We start from the raw sequence: 22,157 nt of genomic DNA on the forward strand, positions 1-22,157 counted from the left end.
TTAAACCATATAGTTAATCCAACGATGATCCCTCAAATCCCCCCTTTGTGTGGCCTTTTGCGACTGAAACCAGGTGGGTGTACAGTGAACACCTTTACCATTATCAGCTTTTCTTGTAATCTAATGTTGTTTCATTCATGTCAAAATCGACTGCCGTGACCCGGATTCGAACCGGGGTTGCTGCGGCCACAACGCAGAGTACTAACCACTATACGATCACGGCTAGCTATCCAACTGAAAGACTGCTTGCATCTGGAGACTACATGCTACGGCCAGTGGTGGATTAATGCACAGGCTTACCTGGGCTGCAGCCTGGGGGCCCCACATGTGCAGGGGCCCTAGGCTCCAGCGGCGTGATTCGTATCCTATGGGATCCCTGCTTGATTCTCTCTCAGCTCTTGAAAACAACAAGAAGCATTTAATATGGTTTCATTTATTTTTTTTAAATATTTTATCAATCATTTTTAATCAAAGAAAAAAAATCATTTGATTTTTTTTATATGGACTGTTTACCATCAGTTTGCTGTTATTTATGCAGAATATGCATTTTCTTTTAATCAGACTTTAAAATATAAGTTATTCAATATTTATTTATTGACTGGATTTACTGCCAATTTGCTGCAAACAAAAATAAATATTCATATCGTTATCAAGAGGTCTGTCGTTTACATGTTGTGGCAAGTCACCTGTTTGTTTTGGGCTTGTTTCCTTAGAGCTGGTCGCCTATTTCCATAGCGAGACATAGCAGCATTGCCTGGAGCTTATACCTGTGCTGGGATATCATGAACTATGGTAGAGGGGCCCACAAAAAGAATAGCCTAGGGGCCCATGACTAGCTTAATCCTCCTCTGGCTACGGCTGATGTTTTTTGACCGATTTGACAAGATCGATCTCATTGTTGCTCCAGAAAATAACTTGTTTCATACATATTAAGAAAAAAACTGTATTTTTGTAGGAATTAATAAAAGCTTTATTTTTCTTTTGTGTCAAGTTTCCCTGTTTAACTTACCATACATTCACATCTGGAAAAAATGAATATTCATTTTCTAGTCCAAAAATTTTTGCACTATATTTTTTGAAAAGTGTTAAACTTTTCTTATTTTTAGCACCTTTTCCTAAGTTATAGCTGATTTATCTTAATTTTTACTTATATGATTGATTTTTTTTGATGATGTTGCAATCGTTCACATATGTACTAAATGCATTTTTTTTTTTTTTTTTTTTTTTGACGACTGTGACACATCTGGAATGCCAAACTTCTTCTTAACCAAAACTGTTAAAGCCCCTGTAATCACAGGGGATTGAACAGTTCAAATAACCCCATTGCTTTCAGCCTAACAATATAACTTCATGGCTGCTTTAGAAGAAATGCATGCTGTGTTCTGCTAGCTAAATGTTTTAAGTGTGAAGCAGCTGAGCTGGAGAATCACAGTTAACCTTTATAGTTACACTTCTCATTTGACTCCACCTTGTGGGCCCTACTTACCTGCTGGCTCTAGTGTCTGTGTCACTCTGCAATACTCCATCAAAATTGGCAGTGGTGATATCTATACATGTTATATTACCACAAAATCAGTGAGTCCAAGAACAGGAGAATATGATGGCTCATAGGAATGCTGTAAATGCAGTAAATACTATGACAGCCTGTTGACCAGTCATGGAGCTGCGAATGTTTTGACTGTGGGTAAATTTTTGCCAAGGTGCACATCAGGCTACATATTTGCTTTCTTTGCAGATGCACCACTCCAAAAACCTGTACGGTGTCGATGTGTTGCAAAAAAGAAAACTAGGCCCGAGATTAAACTTCAGGCCTCTTTTGAACTTTGGCGTTGGATTGAAGTTGAAAGTTTAATTTAAGAAATTTTGAACAATGGCACTCTGCAATTTTCCTTGTAAATGCCTCCTATTTAAAGACTTTTTGAAACAGCTCTGGAAACACCAGTTCTAGTGCATTTAAAGTGAGGATGTCTAGAGCCTGATCTCAAGCATATTGCGAAACCCATTGAAGCAATTTTGATTGATTAAGTGATGAAGTTGATGATGAGAAAATAACAAAATATCAAATGGTAAATTGATATGAGACACTAGGAACTGCGCTTCTAAAGGTTACTGTCATTTTTCTCAACAGCATGTCTAGGCAAGTGTTAAATGTAATTCATTGCCATCGACCTGAATATACAAAGCAATCACCGATCAAAGTTGAAGAACATTTTGGGAAAGGCAAAAAAAAAAAAAAGAGGCCAACGTTTTCTCTAGTGATGTGGATAAGACTGCAAAGAAACCTGTGCCTTAAAACACTTAATGGGTATGCTAAGTAAAGTAATACATTTATTTCCGTCCAAACTAAATTAAAACACTATCACAATCGTGAAACAACATTCACTCTGAATGAAAATGTTTCACTATTGTGTCTCGCCTGAAAAATCATCATAGCGCGTGAAAACAGTGACACCAGTTAACTCAGACTCCCAGAATGCACTCTGAAAGCGGAAATGACGAGAGCTCCATGGAAACAGTAGACTGGCGTGCTAGCCTCAGAGAGGAAAAGCAGAGTTTAGAGAGATTTTGAATCTGCACCACCACAAACAGGACTGATAATTTAATTCCTCTTGTTTATTGCATCTTATGAGGATGAGTCGTACGCCAGATGCAAGAGCAAGGTAAGTCGGTGTCCGATTGTTCAACTAAACCCTGAACTAACGCTTTTTTTTTTTTTAGCAAAGGAGCTGTTGCACGTTACAGTTAGCGTTTCCACAAATGAGCCGGGATATCTTGGGTTAGCTATCATTTCTTCCAGGTATCATCTTTTATCGGGCTTTACACTTACTTCGGGAATAGCACATTTTGAATTGAGTGCTCATGAACAAATAGTGATGTTGTCTTTGCGCAAAGCCACAACAAGATGCCCATATGAATGTAAGTTTACATGATCTGTTTGGGAAGCTACACGGAAGACCCGGTGTCCGAAACAGTTAATCAAACTTATAGTTTTCTGTATTTAATGGACGTTCAATGAAGCGCCTGAGCCTGTTGTATTATTTCATGTGTACACGCACATTTCAGCTGTTATGGTTATCAGTTCTACTTCACACTGGCTTATAAAGTTAAAATTGTATAACCAAGAAAGAACTACATTAACAAAACAAATAAATAAATAATTATTTAAAAAAAAACTCTTGACTTTGTGGATTGTTATTGTCAGTTTCTACGCCAAAGCTCTGTTTGATTACTGTTGTTCTCCAACCTTGTCAGGGACAACCAGACAAAAAAGATCCAGGAAAACATCACCAATGTGGAGAAACATTTTGGAGAGATGTGCCAACTGTTTGCTGGTTATGCCCGTAAAACAGCTCGACTACGAGACAAGGCCGATCTTCTGGTACGAGAAATAGGCGCATATGCAGACACAGAAACACCAAACCTTAAAAAAGGGATGAAACAGTTTGCTGACCACCTTGCGAAGATTGAAGACTATCGCCAGGCTGAGGTAAGACAGACTGCAGTATGTCCTTTACTCCTGCTTTGACCTCAACCATGACTGCTGAGTGCCAGCTGTGACATGGTGCAAAATCTGACATCAACGTTTTTGCCTTACAGGTGGAAAGACTTGAAGCCAAAGTCATTGAGCCGTTAAAAAGCTATGGAGCTGTGGTGAAACGTAAAAGGGTAAGCCATGCCTTGAGCTGCAGCTTTGTCAACTTATTCACTGTCTTTGTTCACTATCTCCCTTGTATCTCCCTGTAAGCAAAGTCACAAATAAAAAAAATATTTTCTATATGTAGGGTACTGAAAAACTGAGTTTTACAGTTTCATTGTTACTCCAGGTTTCATATTTAAATGATAGCTTCATACAAAGGCAGAAAAGCTTGAGCAGCAGCCATTGACAAGATGTGAGTGGTGTGCGAAGGGTTGCCTTAAAATGTATGTAAATCAGATGTTCTTAAAAATATGCAGTAATTATGTCGTGAAATAGACTGAATTAATCAGACGTCTGATTAACTGGGTTGAATATTGTCATGTTCAATTAATCTGCATTGATGACTTTTTTTTCTATTCGAGGAACTAATTAAAAGTCAGTAAAACATACAACTTTCAAAATTAACTGTGTTACATTAAAATATGCATGAAATGAAGGATATGGAACTGTTTTTCTTTCAAACGCAAAACAACAACAGCGCAATATCGACTATTGACATTATACATCCATCTTGGCCAACCTCCTTTCTTTTTTTAATTTATTTTTTATAAGGTTTTTTTTGTCTCTTTTGGCTTCAATCAGAGAGCATAGGACAGACAGGACAGGCAGTGGATAGAGCAGAAAACAGGGGTAGAGTGGAAAATAACCAATGGGAAACAGGCTACCCGTTCAGGGCGAGCCCCATGGGGTGCAAATTAGATCGCTGGGTCATCTGCGCCCCCTGCCCACCTTCTTTTTAAATATACAAGTTTTTTTTTCTTCAGTAAACTAGTAAGCAACTTCTGAAACATGCTGTGTTCTGGACAAATGCATTCAACTGTCGCTGTTGTGATCATTCATTGCCACATGAGGGCACTGTTACTTTATGATGATATTGTACAAGCACACTAGAGGGCCTCCTTGACTTTGCAAAAACTTTCCTCTTCCAGCATCAGGCTGTGACCACATTCAAAACACGCTTTACAGAGTAAAAAGTGTCAAGTTCAGTCTGCATCAGAGGTTGCCATAAATAACCAAATAACCCAAGTTTACCCATATTGTCTGGCCAACAATAGTTATAAAGTAAAGTCAGAGAGTAATCATTTTCTTATCTTGAGAAGAAAAAGTCTTAAAAGAAAACCTGTGCTCATTGCATATTTGACTGTATATTTAATATAATTAAACAACAATAAATTTAAAGGTTTGTCCCAAATTAAGTAACTTTAAGCAGATCAAAAAAAATTACACTGCTAAACTTAATTCAGTTCTTTGTGTTGTCATTTCTGATACAAATTTTGGTAGTTTGATAGAAAATTGAAAAAAAAAAACCTGCATCACAGGGTGTTCCTACAGCTTCAATCTAGCGACACTAAATTACACCAAATCTTCACGAAATCATATCAAAAAGTATCCGAAAAACAGTTTTATTGCTCATAAAGACAATTGTGTGTTTGTGTCCTTGTGTATCCATGCAGGATGATCTGAAGACAGCTCAGAGTGCCAGAGACAGAGAGGCCAAACAGATGGCTCAGCTCGAGAGGACCAGACAGAGAAACCCCTCCGACAGGCAGATCATTGTATCCTTGTCTTTTTTTCTCAAGTTTCTCTCTATCAAACAGACAAAAGAGTTTTCTTTTAATGGACTTCATTTATAACAGTGTGTACCTGTTTGAGTTTTTGTACCAGGATCCTCCTGCAGTTTTAGAATAAACAGATGACAGAAGCTCATCTTTCCTTCCTCTTTTCCTTAACCTAGTCTTCAGTCTCAGGTTTGTCCCCATGTAGCCTTTGCATCTCATTGCTGGTGATGTTACACAATGAAGGTGAAACCCATTTCTTCTACACTTTAAAAAGAAAGTGTGACTACTGCAGCTGGGTGGATGGATGTTGAATGACAGCTTCTTATTCATATATTTTTATTAGCTGTAAAACACACCATAGTTTGAATATCACTCACTCTGAAACCCTATTAAAGAAGTTTGTCATTGTCAAAATAGTTGTACACAGGCCAAAGCAATTACACCTGCACACCAACAGAGCTTCTGTTTCTGGTTGTAAATTTGATGCAAGCACATGACACAAATATCCAAAGTGCAGGTGTCTTAAGTTGCCCTTGCTTTGGTGTGTGTATGTTTGTTTGATCAAAATGAAGCAAAGGTGTAAAACACAGTTTTCTGACTGATGAAATCACAAAGCGACACTTGATTCCTGTGTGACACTGATGCTTTCTGAAAAAGCTCCAGTCAGAACCTATTGTGCTGTAAGTTGAGGATTCATTTTTTTTCCTTCCCCTCAGGCTGAGAGCGAGCTCCAGAGAGCCACTATGGATGCCACACGGACTACAAGACAACTGGAGGAGACCATAGACGAGTTTGAGACACAGAAGATTAGGGACATTAAGGTCTACAGCCACAGACTTTCCTCCAAAATTCAAACGGAACATTTCACTGGTTAAGAAATACATGTCAGTTGAGGCAGTGGGTGGCAGTGAAGTGAAACCAGACAATGATGATTTGGAGTTTTGACAGCTGCCCACATCTCTCTGTCCTCCTTCAGTCGTTTGAAAGTATTCATGCTTTGTCATTTCAGAAGTCTTTTTTCATTTGTTGTGGTCACCAGACAGTTATGATTCACTCAAGACTGAAATATTATTTTTGACTTCCCCTTTACAGAAGATCTTTGGGGAGTTTGTGACAGTGGAGATGGCGTTCCATGCCAAGGCTTTGGAGGTGTACACGCTGGCCTACCAGAGCATTCAAAGTGTGGATGAAGAGGAGGACTTGGAGGTGGGCTCATGCACCAGTCATTGACCTACAGGGCTGACAGTTGTACCTATTGCCTTCATTTAGACTTAAGCAGTTCAACAATCAAGAGAAAAGTGATGGGTTGTTTGTTTTACCAAGTTGGCAGAGCATGCCCCAAGCATGCAAAGGCAAAACAGTGAAACCCATGCTCGGTCGAGTTTTTATAAAAGGAAGAACTTGCTGCTCTTTGTCATTTAAAAAAAAAAACCTCTGCACTTTGAACTTTTGATAAGACAAAGGGTGTTATGTTGGATCTTGGAAATTCTGCTAGGACTTTTTCACAGCCTTCTGGTGTGTTTTTAGAGGATTCATGTATTGGTGGTGTAATGAAAAAAAAATGTTTTCCCCCATTCTGTTTAAAATGAAACCAGTTTAAGCTATTGTGACCTTGTGCACCTTTTACTCATTGACTCATAGCTCATACGCACTAGTCATCTGGTCCGCACCCTCTAACTGATGTGGTGGCTTTGATGTGAGCTGGGGTGAATCTGCACCATCCGAAGTCCTGCTGGGTCCTTTTCTCTATTTACTTTTTGGTCTGGGTTGTTTGCCGAACTATTCTTAGACACAAAGCCTGTTGTTAAGAAAAAAAAACAAAGTATCGGTGCTATTCAAGCAAGCGAGGTTCCTCCTGCAGATGCCCTCGTGCTATTTTCCTCCACCCCCCGTCATCTCATCTGTGTGTTTTTGCACTGAATCATCTTGCTTCCATTCATATTGAAGCGAAACTCCTCACCCAGACGAGGCTGTTTTTCAGTGACTCATAGAACAAAGCATGGGAGATTGAATCATTTGAAAGATGCACAATGACAGGCATGAAGATAATCCTGATCAGGACCGCTTGCGGAATTCATTTTCTACACAGTGAAAACTATCAGTGAGGTTGAAGTGGCAGTTTGTTGTGTTATCAGAGGCATTCTTTCTAAGCTGCTGTGTTTATGGTTGCCAGCTTGGTAGTTGATTTGCTGGATATTCCAGGTGTGTTTTTACTCCTGACTGTCTACATTTCACAATAGTTTCGTATGAGCTCAACACTCGTCGAGCTCACTTCTTTTGCACATTCATAGCCTCTTCAAAGCTTCACTTCATTTTCATCTTGCATCATATTCACTCCAAACATAAAGATTACAGATGGGTGTGTAGGCATTGCTTTGATCCTCCTGTTTCTCTTTAGAAAAATATTGCGCCCACTGTCTTTGGCAGGTGTTCAGGAGCTTGCTGCACCCCCCTGACTACCAGCCACGCTTAGACATAGTGCGAGCTAATTCCAAATCATCCCTGGATCAGACCGGCTCCTTCCTGAGTACTTCAGGGACCTTACAGGTATGAAACAGACCTAAGATAGATTATCCAGAGAAAGTTTACTGGCAAAGTTTCTGTCATCACTTTTTATATTTGTCAGTTGCAAACATTCCATTGTGATGATGAAATAAACTAATTCCCTTTTCAAAACCTTCCTCATACCAGCAGCTGATCCTTAATAACTCTGTGTCTTGTAAGACCTGCTATGAAATGTATGCACATGTCATTGCATATCAGTCACACTGGGCTTTTTTTTCTAGGTTTGTTTTTTCCCATCATCTCAGAAATGGTTCTGCTCTAACTTGTTTTGGGAGTTACCTTGTAAAAGGTCTTAACAGCTAGTTCCTCAAACATGTAGAGTACTATTTTATATCTTTATAAAGTTGTATTTTCTTCCTCTTAACTTTTCTACAGATGTCCAGATTACAGCTTGCAGTGGCACACAACAGTTTGAAAAAATCTGTGGAAAAAATGCCGTCACCGTTTAATATTATACTAACAAGAAGCGATGGGGACCAAATTAGGTACTTTTATAGGTACCGACCAAATTCTGTCTGTAGTACCAAGAACCGATTCACGTAAAATAAACGGTACCATGTGACTCAGAGTAGGCAATTTTCTGGACATGAATACAGCATTTCAGGTTTATATATTTGAGAAATAAATGTTAACTTGGAAAATTCAGAGATTTTATTATTAACAAATTTAAATTAATTACCACATAAACACAAACAAAATTACCGAAAATTGGTACAGTACCGTTGAGTACTGATACCAATTGCCGGGTACTGGGCATTGATATTGTCTTGTTTCAAATTTGAAAGGTATCCATCCCTACTTACAAAAATGCAGGCCATTTCGGAGGAAAACCAGCTTTGAAGGGAAAATTTGACAGCCTGGTCTTAGATAATAATGCTCCGTGCTTGTCTGCTTTGAAACGTTTGACATATTTATGTTCATATGCTGCCAAACTGCAAATTTGGACAACAGAACCGGGGGATTCTGTGTCTGCTCCTTCCTGGGTGTGTTCCCGTCTCTACCTGCATTCTCTCTGCTCTTAACCACATCCCTCATTAAAAAAAGAAATGTCCACTGAGCGGATGCACCAAACGTGCTTTAATGACTACCTGCTAAGTGTTTTAGTTGCGTAGTGACTGTTTATTTGTTGTCACAGCAACAAAGGGCCGGCAGCCGCCAGACGAGAAGGGAGGAGGAGGAAGAGGAGGATGAGGAGGATGAGGATGAATCTGAAGAGGAGGATGAAGAGGAGGACACAGATGATGAAAGTTAATTTGTACAGTTGGGGGGTATTAGAAAGGTGTGTTGTTGTTTAACAACCTTGTAAAAAAAGAGAGGCTGTGTCTTTGCCAAAGTCACCTGACACAGCTGGTGTGAGCAGTATTGTAGTGAAAGTGTGTTGTAGTTGAAAGATGTGGAACATGTTGTTCTTTACTAACACTGTCTTTAAACCTTGTCATTGCCTTTACTTTATTTTTTTATATAACACGCACAGCCAAATGGTCTTGAAGTATTTCATCATATTGCTTTTTATTGCTCCATGATACTCATCTTTTATGAATAAATCACTTTTCATATTTTGCATTCTTCCAGTAAATTGCTGTTCTATAATAAGTACACAGCGTACCCTCACTCACTTTGCATAAAAATGCCAGCAGAGCGCTTGATTGTTATTTTAGAAAATTGTTCGGAGAGTGAATCAGTGTAAGTGACAGTAGTTACATGACGGCCGCTGTTGAAAGTGACTCATCTCCTCCACAGACATGCAAAAGTGGTACAAATGAAGCTGGGGACATTTTGCACCACAGAGCCTGTGCTTTTCAGTTTATGTGTGTGTGAGTGTGTGTTACAGTGTGTGTTGTCTGTCACAGTGAAGGCTGCTGCCACTGTGTCGGCTGATGGCTCCTGTGTCTCTCTTCTTGCATGAGTCATCCAACACATTCATCATTCTTCAGCTGCCCGTGTCATGATGAACATTTTTCTGCCTCTGGACGCATACACAGAAGCATTTCTTAGGAGTAAAAACAAGAAGCACCTGAAAAAGAAACAATACATGCACTAACACACATGCTCATTCTGAATTTGTGTCATCTTTTGCAAGGAGAAGCAGTATGTTTTTTCATTGTAACAGACATCGAGCCTTCCAAAACCTCCCTTTCAGCAACACAGATTGTCTCAGTGACAGCGCCAGATAAAAGCTGTGTGGGTGGTGTGTCATCAACCCTTTGTGCAACAACACCTTAATGCACATAAAGGTTAATGTGTATGCAAACACAGCCACGCTAACACGCGCGCCTGCATCGGTTTGACTTTGGTGTACCATGGATCTGAATGGCCAGTGTTGCAATGAGTCATCGCCCATAAAGCGTGTGTTTGTGTGAGTCAGAGGTTTTTCCAATCGCAGGTGAGCCTGAAAGCACCACTCCCTGATCACAAAGAGAAAGAATGGATACAAGATTGATCAGTTAGAAGCATTGGTCTGAAGGAAACAGAGAAGTTTAAAAAGATTTAAGGGTTGAAGGATTCAAGAATTAGTTCTGAGTCATTGGCTGTGAAAAACAAACAAACAAGGATACCCATGCAAAGAACCAGATGTGATGAGAAAGGAGGAGGAGGAGGAGGAGAAATCTGGGACAGTTGGGAGAGGTCAGTCATAACCTCAGGTCCTTATCGTTGACTCTGACTCATTGCCCCTCAGCAATCATGCCACTCCTAACAAATCTATCACCAATGGCACATGTCAACCTCTGCACAAACTCCTGCATGCACTACCTTCCCCTGGAGACTTGTGTGCCACTGATCTCACTTTGCCATGAGCTTCCTCCTGTGCCACAGGTTCCTCTCATTTAGACAGTGAACTGGATTGCTTGTGCCTTCAGATGTTTCCCATAACCAGCTGTAAATGCACCTGGTGTCACCACAGGAGAGGAGCTAAATGCACATAACTTTAAATTTGACACACCTTTGCTTTGAAGTCTTAAACCTTGAATTGTGCCCCACCAGAGGGTGCTGTTTAGGTATCATCTCACCTAGACTGTTGGATTTGGGAAAGGGTGATGTGGAGACAATGTGTTCCTTGAAACCTCATGTTAATTGTGTGTGTGTTACCTGTCACCCCTCTGAAAAAGAAGACTGCACCCAAAGCCACAAACTGACCTGTGAGCTGTTTGACAAAAACTTCTAAACATGTGAGGTATTCTGTGTGTGTGACACTTGAGTGAAGTTTATTGCTCACAGTAAAAACTGGAAACTCCCTCGTTAAATAGTTTAAAATTAAAAGTGCAATCTCGTTGCTTGTTTTAAAACATGAATATTCAACCTCTGATCTGATAGAAATACGTGTTATATTCAGCAATCCTCTGTACACTCCCCTCCATATTATCTGCCTTTGTGTATGAAGCTGTGAACTCTCCTGTGACAATGAACACAGAATGAATCATAGGTCAGCCATAATGGAGTCAGTATCCTTGGTGCAGAGCTCTGATTGGCTCTTCAACAGATCAGACGTACAACAAAGTGAGGATTCCCTCCTCTCCCCTTCTGACTCATCTGCAGTCAACTCTTATGATGAGGGTGCATTTGTGTGTGTGTGTGTGTGTGTGTGTGTGTGTGTGTGTGTGTGTGTGTGTGTGTGTGTGTGTGTGTGTGTGTGTGTGTGTGTGTACGGCTGCAGAAGGGACAGACATGAAAGTAAAGGTGTTGTTTGTATATGTGTGAATATACGTCCCAAGACATCTTTGTGCAGGCGTTTTTGGCCATAGAAAATAATGTGATCCTGTGTGTGTGTGTGTGTGTGTGTGTGTGTGTGTGTGTGTGTGTGTGTGTGTGTGTGTGTGTGTGTGTGTGTGTGTGTGTGTGTGTGTGTGTGTGTGTGTGCGTGTGTGTGTGTGCGTGTGAGAGAGAATGTATATGTCAGTACAGTATATGCATATGAAAGTATAGGTGCATGTCTGCCACACAGTCCCACAGTACAGTTGTTTGGAATATTTGATACAGTGCCGTGCTGGCGGCTGTTATAAAATCAAGAGGCAGCATAGCCGGAGTGTGACTCACACACTGACTCACTGACAGCGCTGCCGTGGCGTGTGTATGTTTCCCTGTGTGTGTGTGTGTGCGTCTCACACTCTGTGGCTCCTCTGGCAGACCTGCTGTGTGTTGCTGGTGTTCTTAGAACTCTGAACCCTGATACAGTCCCTGGAGTTCACACCAGCAAATAAGGTTACATGTGTGTGTGAGAGGCAGTGTGTGCGTGTGTGTATTTCTTCTTTCCTGAAAAAGCTCATGTGTTGTGACTAGAGAGTCATTTTTCAAGAAGTCATAAGAAAATTAATTTTGCATGTACATTTTAAGGCATTTTAAGTGTCTGTGAGATGCTGTGATCATTTGAATTCAACCAATCAGAGATATCACAGTCGGATAGTCCCAAACAGAATGGGTATGTGCAAATGCAACAAGGAATATGGTCCAGGATCAAATTAAAAAAACTATAATGTTACAGAGTCAAGAAGGTGCTGTACCTGACTGACATGAATACCCCTTAAAGCTAGGATGGATTGTAGCAACAGTAGAGGTTGTAAAAATGATTCTGGTGTTTTGGTCCAAAAAGCCAACAAATCAAGCACAGCAGCATTGTTTCCAGGCTCTCATAGCCCCTCTGTTCAGAACGCTCTGATTTAGTGGGCGTGGCCTTCATATGTAAATGAGCCACCGCTGATACCGCCCCGCTCTTTTGCGTCACAGAGAGCGGCGCCACAAGCTCCGAGTGCACAATGTTTAGAAAACAGAGAAGCTCGTTTACCGTAACATTACAGGCTAAAACAACAGGCTAACCGCAGCTAAAGTTAGCATCCTGAAGCTAACACAGAGACAGGGGACACTGAGGAAAAGCTCTCGCACACAGCATTTAAAATACTCACATTTCCAGGGTGCAAGGTTTGTTGGTGGATGGTTGGTAATGCGCCTGGATTCAGGACCAGTCTATTTGCTAGCCCTCTGTTGTACTGTCCAAAGTTGGAAAAGCAGACGGCAGTGAAGTGACTAGCACACACATGCACAGTTTTACTTAGTGTAGCTGGCACATTTCCTTGATAAATGAACTCTAGCCACTTAGTCTTGTTTTCTTCCGAGATGAGAAGCTTGTGCATGGAACTGTGTGGCTGTTTACAACCAAAAACAGAGCAGTAATGGCTGCTGGAGCAGCAGCGGGGAAGGGGGTCCGGGGGGTATCTGCTCTGGTGACCAACCAGGTCAGACTTGCTCCTGATTGGTCAAAAAAGGGGATCCCTGACGTCAGCAAATCCCCAAAATCCAAACAGCTTGTTTTAGGTCAGGATTTTACATTTACAAGCACTACTAAGTACAGGTTTTGTCATTAAATATCACATTTTGTGGGCTGGGAGGAAAGCCAAAGACCCACAAATTTCACTAAAAGACTCAATAAAGTGATTCTTGCATAATATGGGACCTTTAAAGACAAACTCAAAGCTAGAAACAAGGAAACGAACACAGAAAATGAGAGACAAAAGGAGAGGACACATCAACTCTGCTGACAAAAATATTCATAGATTATCTAGAAGTGATCAAAACAAGATCAAAATCTATAACCAGAGATGACAAGTTAAAAGATGTTGCCTCAAAAAAGGGAAGTAGCTGGTTTCTCCTCTCTTTCTGAAGGTTTTTGCATAATTGAGTTAAACCAAGATTGCACGTTCTCGTGTGCAACTCCAAAAGTGCTGTATGTGCACTCCCAGTCACGTGTTTGTTATTAAGATATGAAACCTCAAGCTGCTCTGGAATGCCCTCCTGACATGTACGCAACAGCCACCGTTCTTCCCGTTTCCCATATTTACACACTGACATGACAGGCAGCCATGGTATACCCAGTGTCAGGGGCAGTAAGTCATAACAGTTAGTGTACAGTATCTGTCCTGCATTCCAGGATCACAGGTACAGATATAAATCAGAGGATGCCTCGCACTGAACAAGCACACAATGCAGTTGTGTAAATCTGTACAAGTCAACATTGTGCTGCTGCAGTATATCATCTGATGATGATAAAGCAGAAAGTGACTTCTTATTTACTCTTCCATGCCTGATAGTGGCTTCAGTTGGATGTCCCCGCTCAGCATAAATCACCGTTTGTGAAGAAAAAGAGGGAAGTGAGAAACCTGGTGGGAGTGTGCGCTCTCCTGAGAGCTCTTTACGGCCCTGTATCGAGTCATATATTCATCCAAAAATAACAGACCTGGAAAAGGTCACGCTCAAAAAAACGGAGCTGTCCATCCCGTTATTTAGTGCAGCAAGTTCGAGTGAAACAGACACATGGAAGTAGATTTAAGAGTTAACTTCTGTAGTGCTCAACGTTCATGTCTGTGTTGTGAACCTGAAATCCATCTTTGACCTCATACTCTTCCTCTCAGCCTTCCCTCCCACCCCCTGTGGCTGTTGTTAATGATTTCGAAATCATCCCAGTTCAAAGCAAAGAGAAGGAGAGAGGGAGTCAGAGTGTGTGTGTGTGTGTGTGTGTGTGTGTGTGTGTGTGTGTGTGTGTGTGTGTGTGTGTGTGTGTGTGTGTGTGTGTGAGAGAGAGGACAGACTTACATCTATGTGTTGCGCAAGATGCTTATCACACAGAGCTGAGCTGTGATCAGTGAGGGAGGCCTTGGCTCGGGCCTGTTCAGGAGCTCACTGTAGTTTCAGCCTTGGCAAGCCGCTGTGAGTGTGCGTATGTGAGTGTGTGTCTGTGTGTTCGCCTTGTTTTCCTGTCCCGCGCCTCTCACTGCTCGTCAGCCTGGTATCAGAGGGTCATAATAGACCTGTTTGTGTGTTGGCCAACCTCCTGCCAGGTCAGCAGCAGGTGTGTTTTGAGTTGCTCAACCACTTCCTAGTATAACACTTTATAACACTTCCCTTCACATCTATCAACCTGTTATCTTTACTGTATCTTCTCTACAGTCCATTATAATATAAACACCTTTGTGTACTTTAACTCCTCAAACATTTCCCCAACTTGGCTAAAGATTAATTCAACTAAGCTAAGCTGTCATGTAAGCTGTCATGTGAGCTGATCATTTGCAAATGAAGGAAAAACAAAAAAGTGGGAATTACCGAGAATTTTCCAATTTTTTTTTCATTTTAACTATGTCAAACAGATTCATTGTTGTTGAAATTTAGCTCTGCTTTACCATCCACTCTCAAGAGCAAAAAGACAGAAGGACAAAATACAGTATGTTGTAGATTCCTAGTGGTGAAGTTGACAGCTTGACGCTCCATTCCTTCAAATTCCACCTCCACTGACAGCACAAAAATAAACTCACATGAGATCTCCGCCAGTTTTGACTGTTTACTTGTTGAATGCAAATGTTACAAAAAGACAGATTCTACAAATGATCTCACTTAAAGTGGTAAAAGATGTGAAAAATAAGAAAGGCAAGTCAAGGTAAAAATAAGGTAAAAAAAACTGTCTCTGTCTGGAAAGTTTTAATAGTCTTGCCTAAAACACACGCATCTCCCTTTGTGTTTCAAAATAGAATCATTCAACAGGACACAAAAGTAAAAGCAGTTTCAATCCACCATCTTGAAAACATAAACCTATTATTTTGAATAATTAACATTAGCTACTAACATTAAATCTTTGTTTAAGCTCCTACAACTGTTTTAGGTGTATTTCACAGTCACGATCAAACTAAAAACTGGCACAATAAATATAAACAAGTTAGGTAATGCTCAAAAGCTTAAAATAATGAGTACAAAAAAGAAGCCTCACTTTTAGAAGTGCATAGATATTGAAGATTTTTAACTGTACAAGCAAAAAAGCTAAAAAAAAAAAAAAAATCTTGTCTTAAAGGTGAGATACGGTTCAAAGACTGTGAAGTGGCTGATTGTGAAAACATTGGTCATGAGGAGTTTAGAAAACACATTTGTCAGTCTTCTTGCACAACATCGACGATGTTCTTCCACATTTTGAAAATTCAGAACTAAGTGTTTCCCTTGAACATAATAGAGCCCCCCCTCCCCCCATCTCCTCTCCTCTTGCCCTCCTCGGGCTGAAAAGTAAAGTGAAACCAAAGACAGAATGTGACATGAGAAGCTGTCAGGCCCAGCTGGGGTCAAGCACAGGGGGTCACAGCTATGTCTGGAACCACCGAGTCACCGAGTGATGTGTTAAGTGTCTCTCAGGGACACTTTAGCACATGACAGCATGGTATAAAGAGAGGACAATGTGTGTGTGTGTGCGTGTGTGTGTGTGTGCGTGTGTGTGTGTGTGTGTGTAAAGAGAGAGAGAGGCCATTTACAATTTCTCCAAGGTTGAGAGGAGTCCCTTGCTAGTCCCTTGAGAACATCTCGTGCCCTTGTAGACTTTGCTGACCTCCAAATGCTCCCCCTCTGAATATCACACAGCATGTCCAAACACCGGCAGGAAGCCAGATACAGCACTCTGACCTGTCTTTTGAATCCATATACAAATAGACACTGTATTCTCACTCTTCTCTGATCAAATGTTGTAATAATTCTGTATCACAGTGTCTCAGATGCACAAATAAGTAAACCTAAAAATCTGACACATTACTACCATTTCACTACCTCTCCACAGACCACAAACTGAAAGATAAATACTAAAAATCTAAAAGACAGTGGGTTGTATCCACATTTCTGATAAGTCTGATTACTTTTTTACAACAGCTAGTTTTCAATGACTTCCCAACACTATCTTTGATGGTGTAACATCTACAAGAAGAAAAAAAGAAAAAATAAATCCTGAGTGTCTGTTATGAAGCTAAAGACAGTGTTAGTTTGCAATCACAGTAATTAGCTTAAGGCTAACATCAGCGGATGAAACTATGCTGTCCCAGTAGCATCAACAAAGTCACCAAAGCTAACTAACACTTCAGCCAACTTTAGCTAACTTCTAACTAGCACTAATTGGTAATTGTGGAAGATGTTACCAAGAAAATTGTGAAATTACAGAAATTTAATGTTAGCCGACATAGCACCAGCGCTACATTTACCTTAGGGCGTATTCAGACCTGGACTGTTTGGTCCACTTTAAACGGACCAGGGTTGTTTCCCACGCTGGTGCGGACTTTTCATGCAGGTGTGAATAGACACAAACGAACTCTGGTGCAGACCAAACAACCGGACCGAGACCCACTTTTTGAGGTGGTCTCGGTCCGCTTCCAAACAAACTGGTGCGGTTCGTGTTTCTCCGGTGCAGGTCTGAATACAAACCAAGGTCCATCCGAACTAACTACAGGAAACATGCGCCTTTTGGGCATATAGAGCCACCGTAACCTGACCTTCTTTGGTTCATACCTGATCCTCTGTCTTCTGTTTAGCCACACTGTTGCTAGCGTGTTGTGGATCAGGACACACGGCATTTAGGACTTTCATGTTTACCTCCATTTCCGGGTCTGTATTCTGTGTGCCGCCCTTTGTCAGTGCTGTCCAATGGGAGCACCGATCGTCACACGTGGATGTGTTTACAGAATATAGTCCACTTGCAAAAAGTACAATCTAAATACAAACCGCACCAAACAAAAAAAAAAAATAAATTCGGCTTTTGGTCCGGACCAAACAAGTGGACCAAAGGACTTTTCTGGTCCAAAAACAGCCTTAGCCAGAGTGTGATTAGCATAACTCCGTCAATGTTTCTTCTATCAGGAAAACCTCAAACAGCATTGGAAACCTAAGAAATCACGCTGTCCAGTGCTTAAATGGTTCATAATGGTAATGACAAGCATTTGACAAAGCCCCACAAAACAAAACACCGGAAATATTGGAGAAGTGCTAAACAGCTTCTGAACTCCTCAAGTTTTTTCCTATTTATAAACTCCAACTCTGACAGAGAGCTGAGAAGCTGTGCTTTCCCGTTTCAGCTGTGAAATTAAAATGTCATGCTCAATTACAGTGTTCTGTATCACTATAGTCCTGAAACATCACTTTCTTTTTTGTGTTTTTCTTCTTTTACATTAGCTAATACTTCTACACCAAGTGCAATAATTATTTATAAGATATTTAAATTCAAGTTAATGCACTACTTAGAAAAGGGGGCAAAGTAGAGAGGTATAGGGCATTTTCAGGACATTTGCAGCAACAAAATATGTCCTGAAAACTATAGCCTCAGTAGGTAAAGGGTTAAAGGCTAGCATTGGCCGTTTTTTGTGTAGCAAATAGGTTATTTTTGTCGTTTTTACACTTACTCTGTTATTATATACATTGTCTTTTTACCTCATCAGCTCATCAAAAAAGGCAACTGATAGCATTTTAGTTTCCCATCACTAGCATGATGTCAAAAGACAATAAATAAGATGAATAGAGGCATCGCAAATGTGACAGAGGAGCGACTCAACAGTTCTCATAAAAAGCCGCTAGAGGATATGGACAAAAAAATGTGTGAACATGTAAACAAGTGCTTTCACCTCCACACACAAACAATCCGTAGGCCATGAGACAGCCTGGGAACAGCTAGTCCACTAATGAGGTCTATCCCATGAGGATTTAGTACTGCACAGAGGAATGCAGGCTCTCCGCTCTCATGACTGACCTGCCCTGACACACACACACACACACACACACACACACACACACACACACACACACACACACACACACACACACACACACACACACACACACACACACACACAGCTACTTTACTGTCCAAGGCCTGCCCTCTTACACATGAATGAGAATTGATGGAAAGGAACCCAAGAATAGGGCTCTTGTAATGTGCTAGGTGCTGCACAAGAAACAAACATAACAGGCACACTGGGGAATTTGACACTAAGTTGAGACAAGAGCGAGTGTACGCAGGAAGAAAGGGGGAGCGGGTTGAGAAAACAGAACAAGAGGGAGGAATAAATAAACAAGGGCACAGCGGGGTCAGAGAAAGAAGGCAGCCCAAAGAGAGGGACACTCACTTGTGAGGATATGAATCTCAGAGTTTTATTTTCACGTAACATTTGTTCTCGAGGTTGGCTCGTGGTTTGGCAGTGCGAGCCAACTTCAGTGAGTTTACTAGAGCAGATCGGGTGTCTGAAGCAGACAGACCCTGTCGCTGGTGGCCTGTTGATGGGGCCTGCTGCTAACTGATAGACTGACAGCATGGGTGTCCATCTCTGTCACGACTCTCTCAGAGAACACGCAAATGAATTACACTCTGTAGAGTGAGAGTCTGATGAAGGGATTCAATCCAAGAATATTTTGATAAATAGAGTACTTTTGTAGTCATCTTTACACATTTCGCCTGTATCTTATTCAACAGTGAATTTAATCAACATTATGTTTTACTGCTTAGGTTATAAAACTTGAAATATTGTTAATATCAGACAACTCCGAATTTTTCTAGTTAGAATAGAAAAATAAATTCTAAATGCTTACATCACTTTTCAGAAATTGAACATGATGGTAATTGCTCGACTTTTAATATCAAATGACAACATTCTCATACTTCCCTGTTACAAAACATGATCTGAACAGAGGTGAAGTCATGCTGTGGATGATCTTTGCTTGGTTTAAAGACGCTGTGAGGAGGATCTGTTTTAGTTGGACTGCCTCACCACCTTCCGGCACAGAGTCTCACACACACTGTCGTCAAGGCATAACTTGAGCCGTATCACTCTCCTGTTTAGCTTTTCTTCTGCTCTTCTGTCCTTTTTCCGTCTGACAGTTAGGCTCCTTTGTCCATCATCACTACAAAATTAATTGACAAAATCATTTTCCGCAAAAATAAAAAAAAACAACCCCGGACCTCTTCTTCTCACTTCTAAAGTTCGTCGGCCAGCGCGGTGTTGTCATAGCGATTTAGACGTGCCGTAAATCAATCCAGTCCTGCTCAAACCTGATTGATTGGTAAGCTATGAAGTAGTATTTCAAATAACCTGATAATATCATTTTAAAGTGTGGATTACGATCAGGCATATATCTAGAAATAATACTTTTTCAAGATTACCCAGAAAGTCCTAACAGCTCTTTAAACGGGCAGCGATGTTTAAATAAAGAGGAATTTATCCCCCTGTTTAATATATTAAAATTGTGCTGTTTTAAATCAACAAAAGTAGTGCTTTTACTCAGAACAAAATGTTTTAAAGAGTTTTTTTTTCAATCAGCTGAACAAAGAGTGAAAGTTTTGTGGTGGGACAAAGACAAATACTATAATTACTCTGCCAAAACCACAGGTACACTTTTCTCACCAGACGTAACTTTAAAAAGGGTGAAAGCTGACCTCATAATAAGTTTACTTCACAAAGTTGTCTGGATTCAACATCTGTATATATTTCACTGTACAATGATTTCATGACAAAGATGGAGAAAAGAGGAAGCCTTACTTATTTAACCCTTGGACAACTGTTTATATCTATATCAAGCCTGTTGATGAGATCTGTCCAAGCTGCCATTCAAATGGTCTCATAGTCCAACATCTACCCCCTATCCATTATGGAGTCACTATTGTCACTATGCTTTACATTAACTGTGTAGTATGGTCTGCTGAGGACTACTCAAAAATCACCAGTATACATCCACTCTGCACCCATCCCTGGAAATAAACACAAGCCTCCTGCTAATCGTCCCAGTGTCACCCATGCGTAACATCATGTCACAGCCGCTGTGCACACAGAATACCTCATAGGCCTTTGTTTTGGAAACTGTAGCAAAGGTTTCCATGGAGCTTGTGTTTGATCTATTGCAATTAACCAAACCATTGATTGCACAATGCTTTCTCCTGGCTCGTCTCCATCAGTGGGCAGCCCCGGCTGGACAACTCATTCAACACTGCGCAAACCAGCGTTTAAGTGGTCTCTTCCCCTGAGTGATTTGTCCTTACATGGCCCAACAGGGATGAAAGTAGCACAGGCTGCTAAAGGAGGGCAGGGCAATAAGGATCATTTGAGGATTTGACAAAGCTGAGGTCAAGTGTTTGAAATGGGTTTTGATCCTGAGCCAAAGACAATCAGTAAGTGTTATGTGATTACTGTGGATAAAAGAGCACACGTGTTTGTATGTGTTTGTGTAAAGGTTAGTGCCAGTTAGGTCAAGTTAAACATCATTCCTGATTTTTTTTTCTAGTGGCTAAAAACAGCTAGTGAAAAATCACTGTCTACATCAAGTTTATGTTTTTGGTTTTCCCCTCTCTTTGAGGGAGGACAAGGAAACGTGGGGAAATTAATCCTACAACCAGTGTGACGACTTGTACAGCTCCTGTACATGGGGCACCAACTCAACCAATTGAGACAAACCAGCCCCTAGTTGCTAAAACTTTGAATGAATAAATTCAGAAATAAGTAACTTGTCAACTAGCTTTAGCAATCCTGAGAGGATATTGGACCCTTTGACCAAGTCAGCTTGTTTCCACTTCCTCTTTGCTATGCAAACAACTTTCTGGCCTCGGCTTCATTGTAAATGTAACTTGGCAAGCTTGTCTTTGTTTGGCTGTGAAATGTGCTTACATGGAGCCTCAAAGACACTCTAAAATGAATTTGATCACATTTGCTCTTCTGTTTTGGTTTTGCTCTTCAACCAGTAAGACATGACTGCTAATCTTTGAGTTTAGCTAACGTCTGTTGGGTTATGTTAAGATTAGTTGAGGTTTAGATTATCGTCAGCCTTAGATGAGCTTTGGTGGTTTTGATTTTTCTTGACAGAGCCAGATTATTTTTCCCCTCTTCATAAAGCTGAGCTGACTATATTGTACATATTTCACCTAGAAAGCTCAGCTATATTTAGCACAAAATTGAAATTCACCCCATAAAAGGCTCAAGGTACACAAGGCAAAAAATCTGTCACACTCATAGACTGTAAAAAAAATGGACGTCATCTTGCTCGAAGTGAGGTCTCCACAAAAAACTGCTCCCCCTGGTGGCTGGCTGCAGTAAAGGTTAAAAAATCCAGCTCTCCAGCCATTCCAGATGGGCTGTGTTCAAACTTTAAAAAATTAATACACCTTATAGAAATGTTTCTCACGTCTGATTGTTGTGGTGATTTGAAGATATCATTTGGCTGTCTTGTATTCAAGTCCTCTTTTTTCTGAAAAGTTTCATTTTCATTAGTTATACGAGGTTGAAAAAGGAGGTTTTACATAACATTTAATGATGATTGACAGCTGCTGTTCTCGTGTATTTTTGGGGGGGGGGGGGGGGGGGGAGATTGTAAAATATGTCGGGAGGTAGAGTCAAGAAGTGATAAGACTCTTGAAAGAAAAAATATATATATTATTTTTGTCACCAGCTCCACTCAGATTCTCCCAGAATCCCACATGGTATCTACTGCACAGACTCTGGCTGAAATTGCTGCCAATGTCTGCACCTGTGACGAGGGAATTTTGGCTTCAAAACCGTACAATGATCAATGGCGATCAGTGA

The 22,157-nt window shown here is 40.7% G+C and overlaps 1 protein-coding gene and 1 non-coding gene across 2 annotated transcripts; one reads left to right on the forward strand and one right to left on the reverse strand.

Annotated features, from left to right (window-relative positions):
- Positions 1-151: 151 nt before the first annotated feature.
- trnah-gug (transfer RNA histidin (anticodon GUG)) lies at positions 152-223 on the reverse strand. The gene has a single exon. It is a non-coding gene; the product is annotated as a tRNA-His (tRNA).
- A 2,224-nt stretch (positions 224-2,447) lies between these two features.
- Positions 2,448-9,974, forward strand: cibar1 (CBY1 interacting BAR domain containing 1). Its single transcript, XM_074686973.1, has 9 exons — positions 2,448-2,660; positions 3,253-3,487; positions 3,598-3,666; positions 5,152-5,253; positions 5,440-5,445; positions 5,973-6,077; positions 6,349-6,462; positions 7,684-7,803; positions 8,957-9,974. The coding sequence occupies exons 1-9, from the start codon at positions 2,626-2,628 to the stop codon at positions 9,071-9,073; spliced, it is 903 nt and encodes a 300-aa protein (XP_074543074.1). The 5' UTR covers positions 2,448-2,625; the 3' UTR covers positions 9,074-9,974.
- Positions 9,975-22,157: the final 12,183 nt, after the last annotated feature.

The sequence above is a fragment of the Halichoeres trimaculatus genome, unplaced genomic scaffold, assembly GCF_033239565.1.
Source record: "Halichoeres trimaculatus isolate MK-OKI-2021-1 unplaced genomic scaffold, fHalTri1.1 fHalTri1_scaffold_14, whole genome shotgun sequence".
NCBI classification, from domain to species: domain Eukaryota; kingdom Metazoa; phylum Chordata; class Actinopteri; order Labriformes; family Labridae; genus Halichoeres; species Halichoeres trimaculatus.

Excerpts from the sequence above, each read along its gene's own strand:
- cibar1 (XM_074686973.1), top strand. The coding sequence starts at position 2,626 with ATGAGGATGAGTCGTACGCCAGATGCAAGAGCAAG. Across the intron at positions 3,667-5,151 it reads CTGTGGTGAAACGTAAAAGG|GATGATCTGAAGACAGCTCA; the intron begins GTAAGCCATGCC and ends GTATCCATGCAG. Across the intron at positions 6,463-7,683 it reads ATGAAGAGGAGGACTTGGAG|GTGTTCAGGAGCTTGCTGCA; the intron begins GTGGGCTCATGC and ends TGTCTTTGGCAG.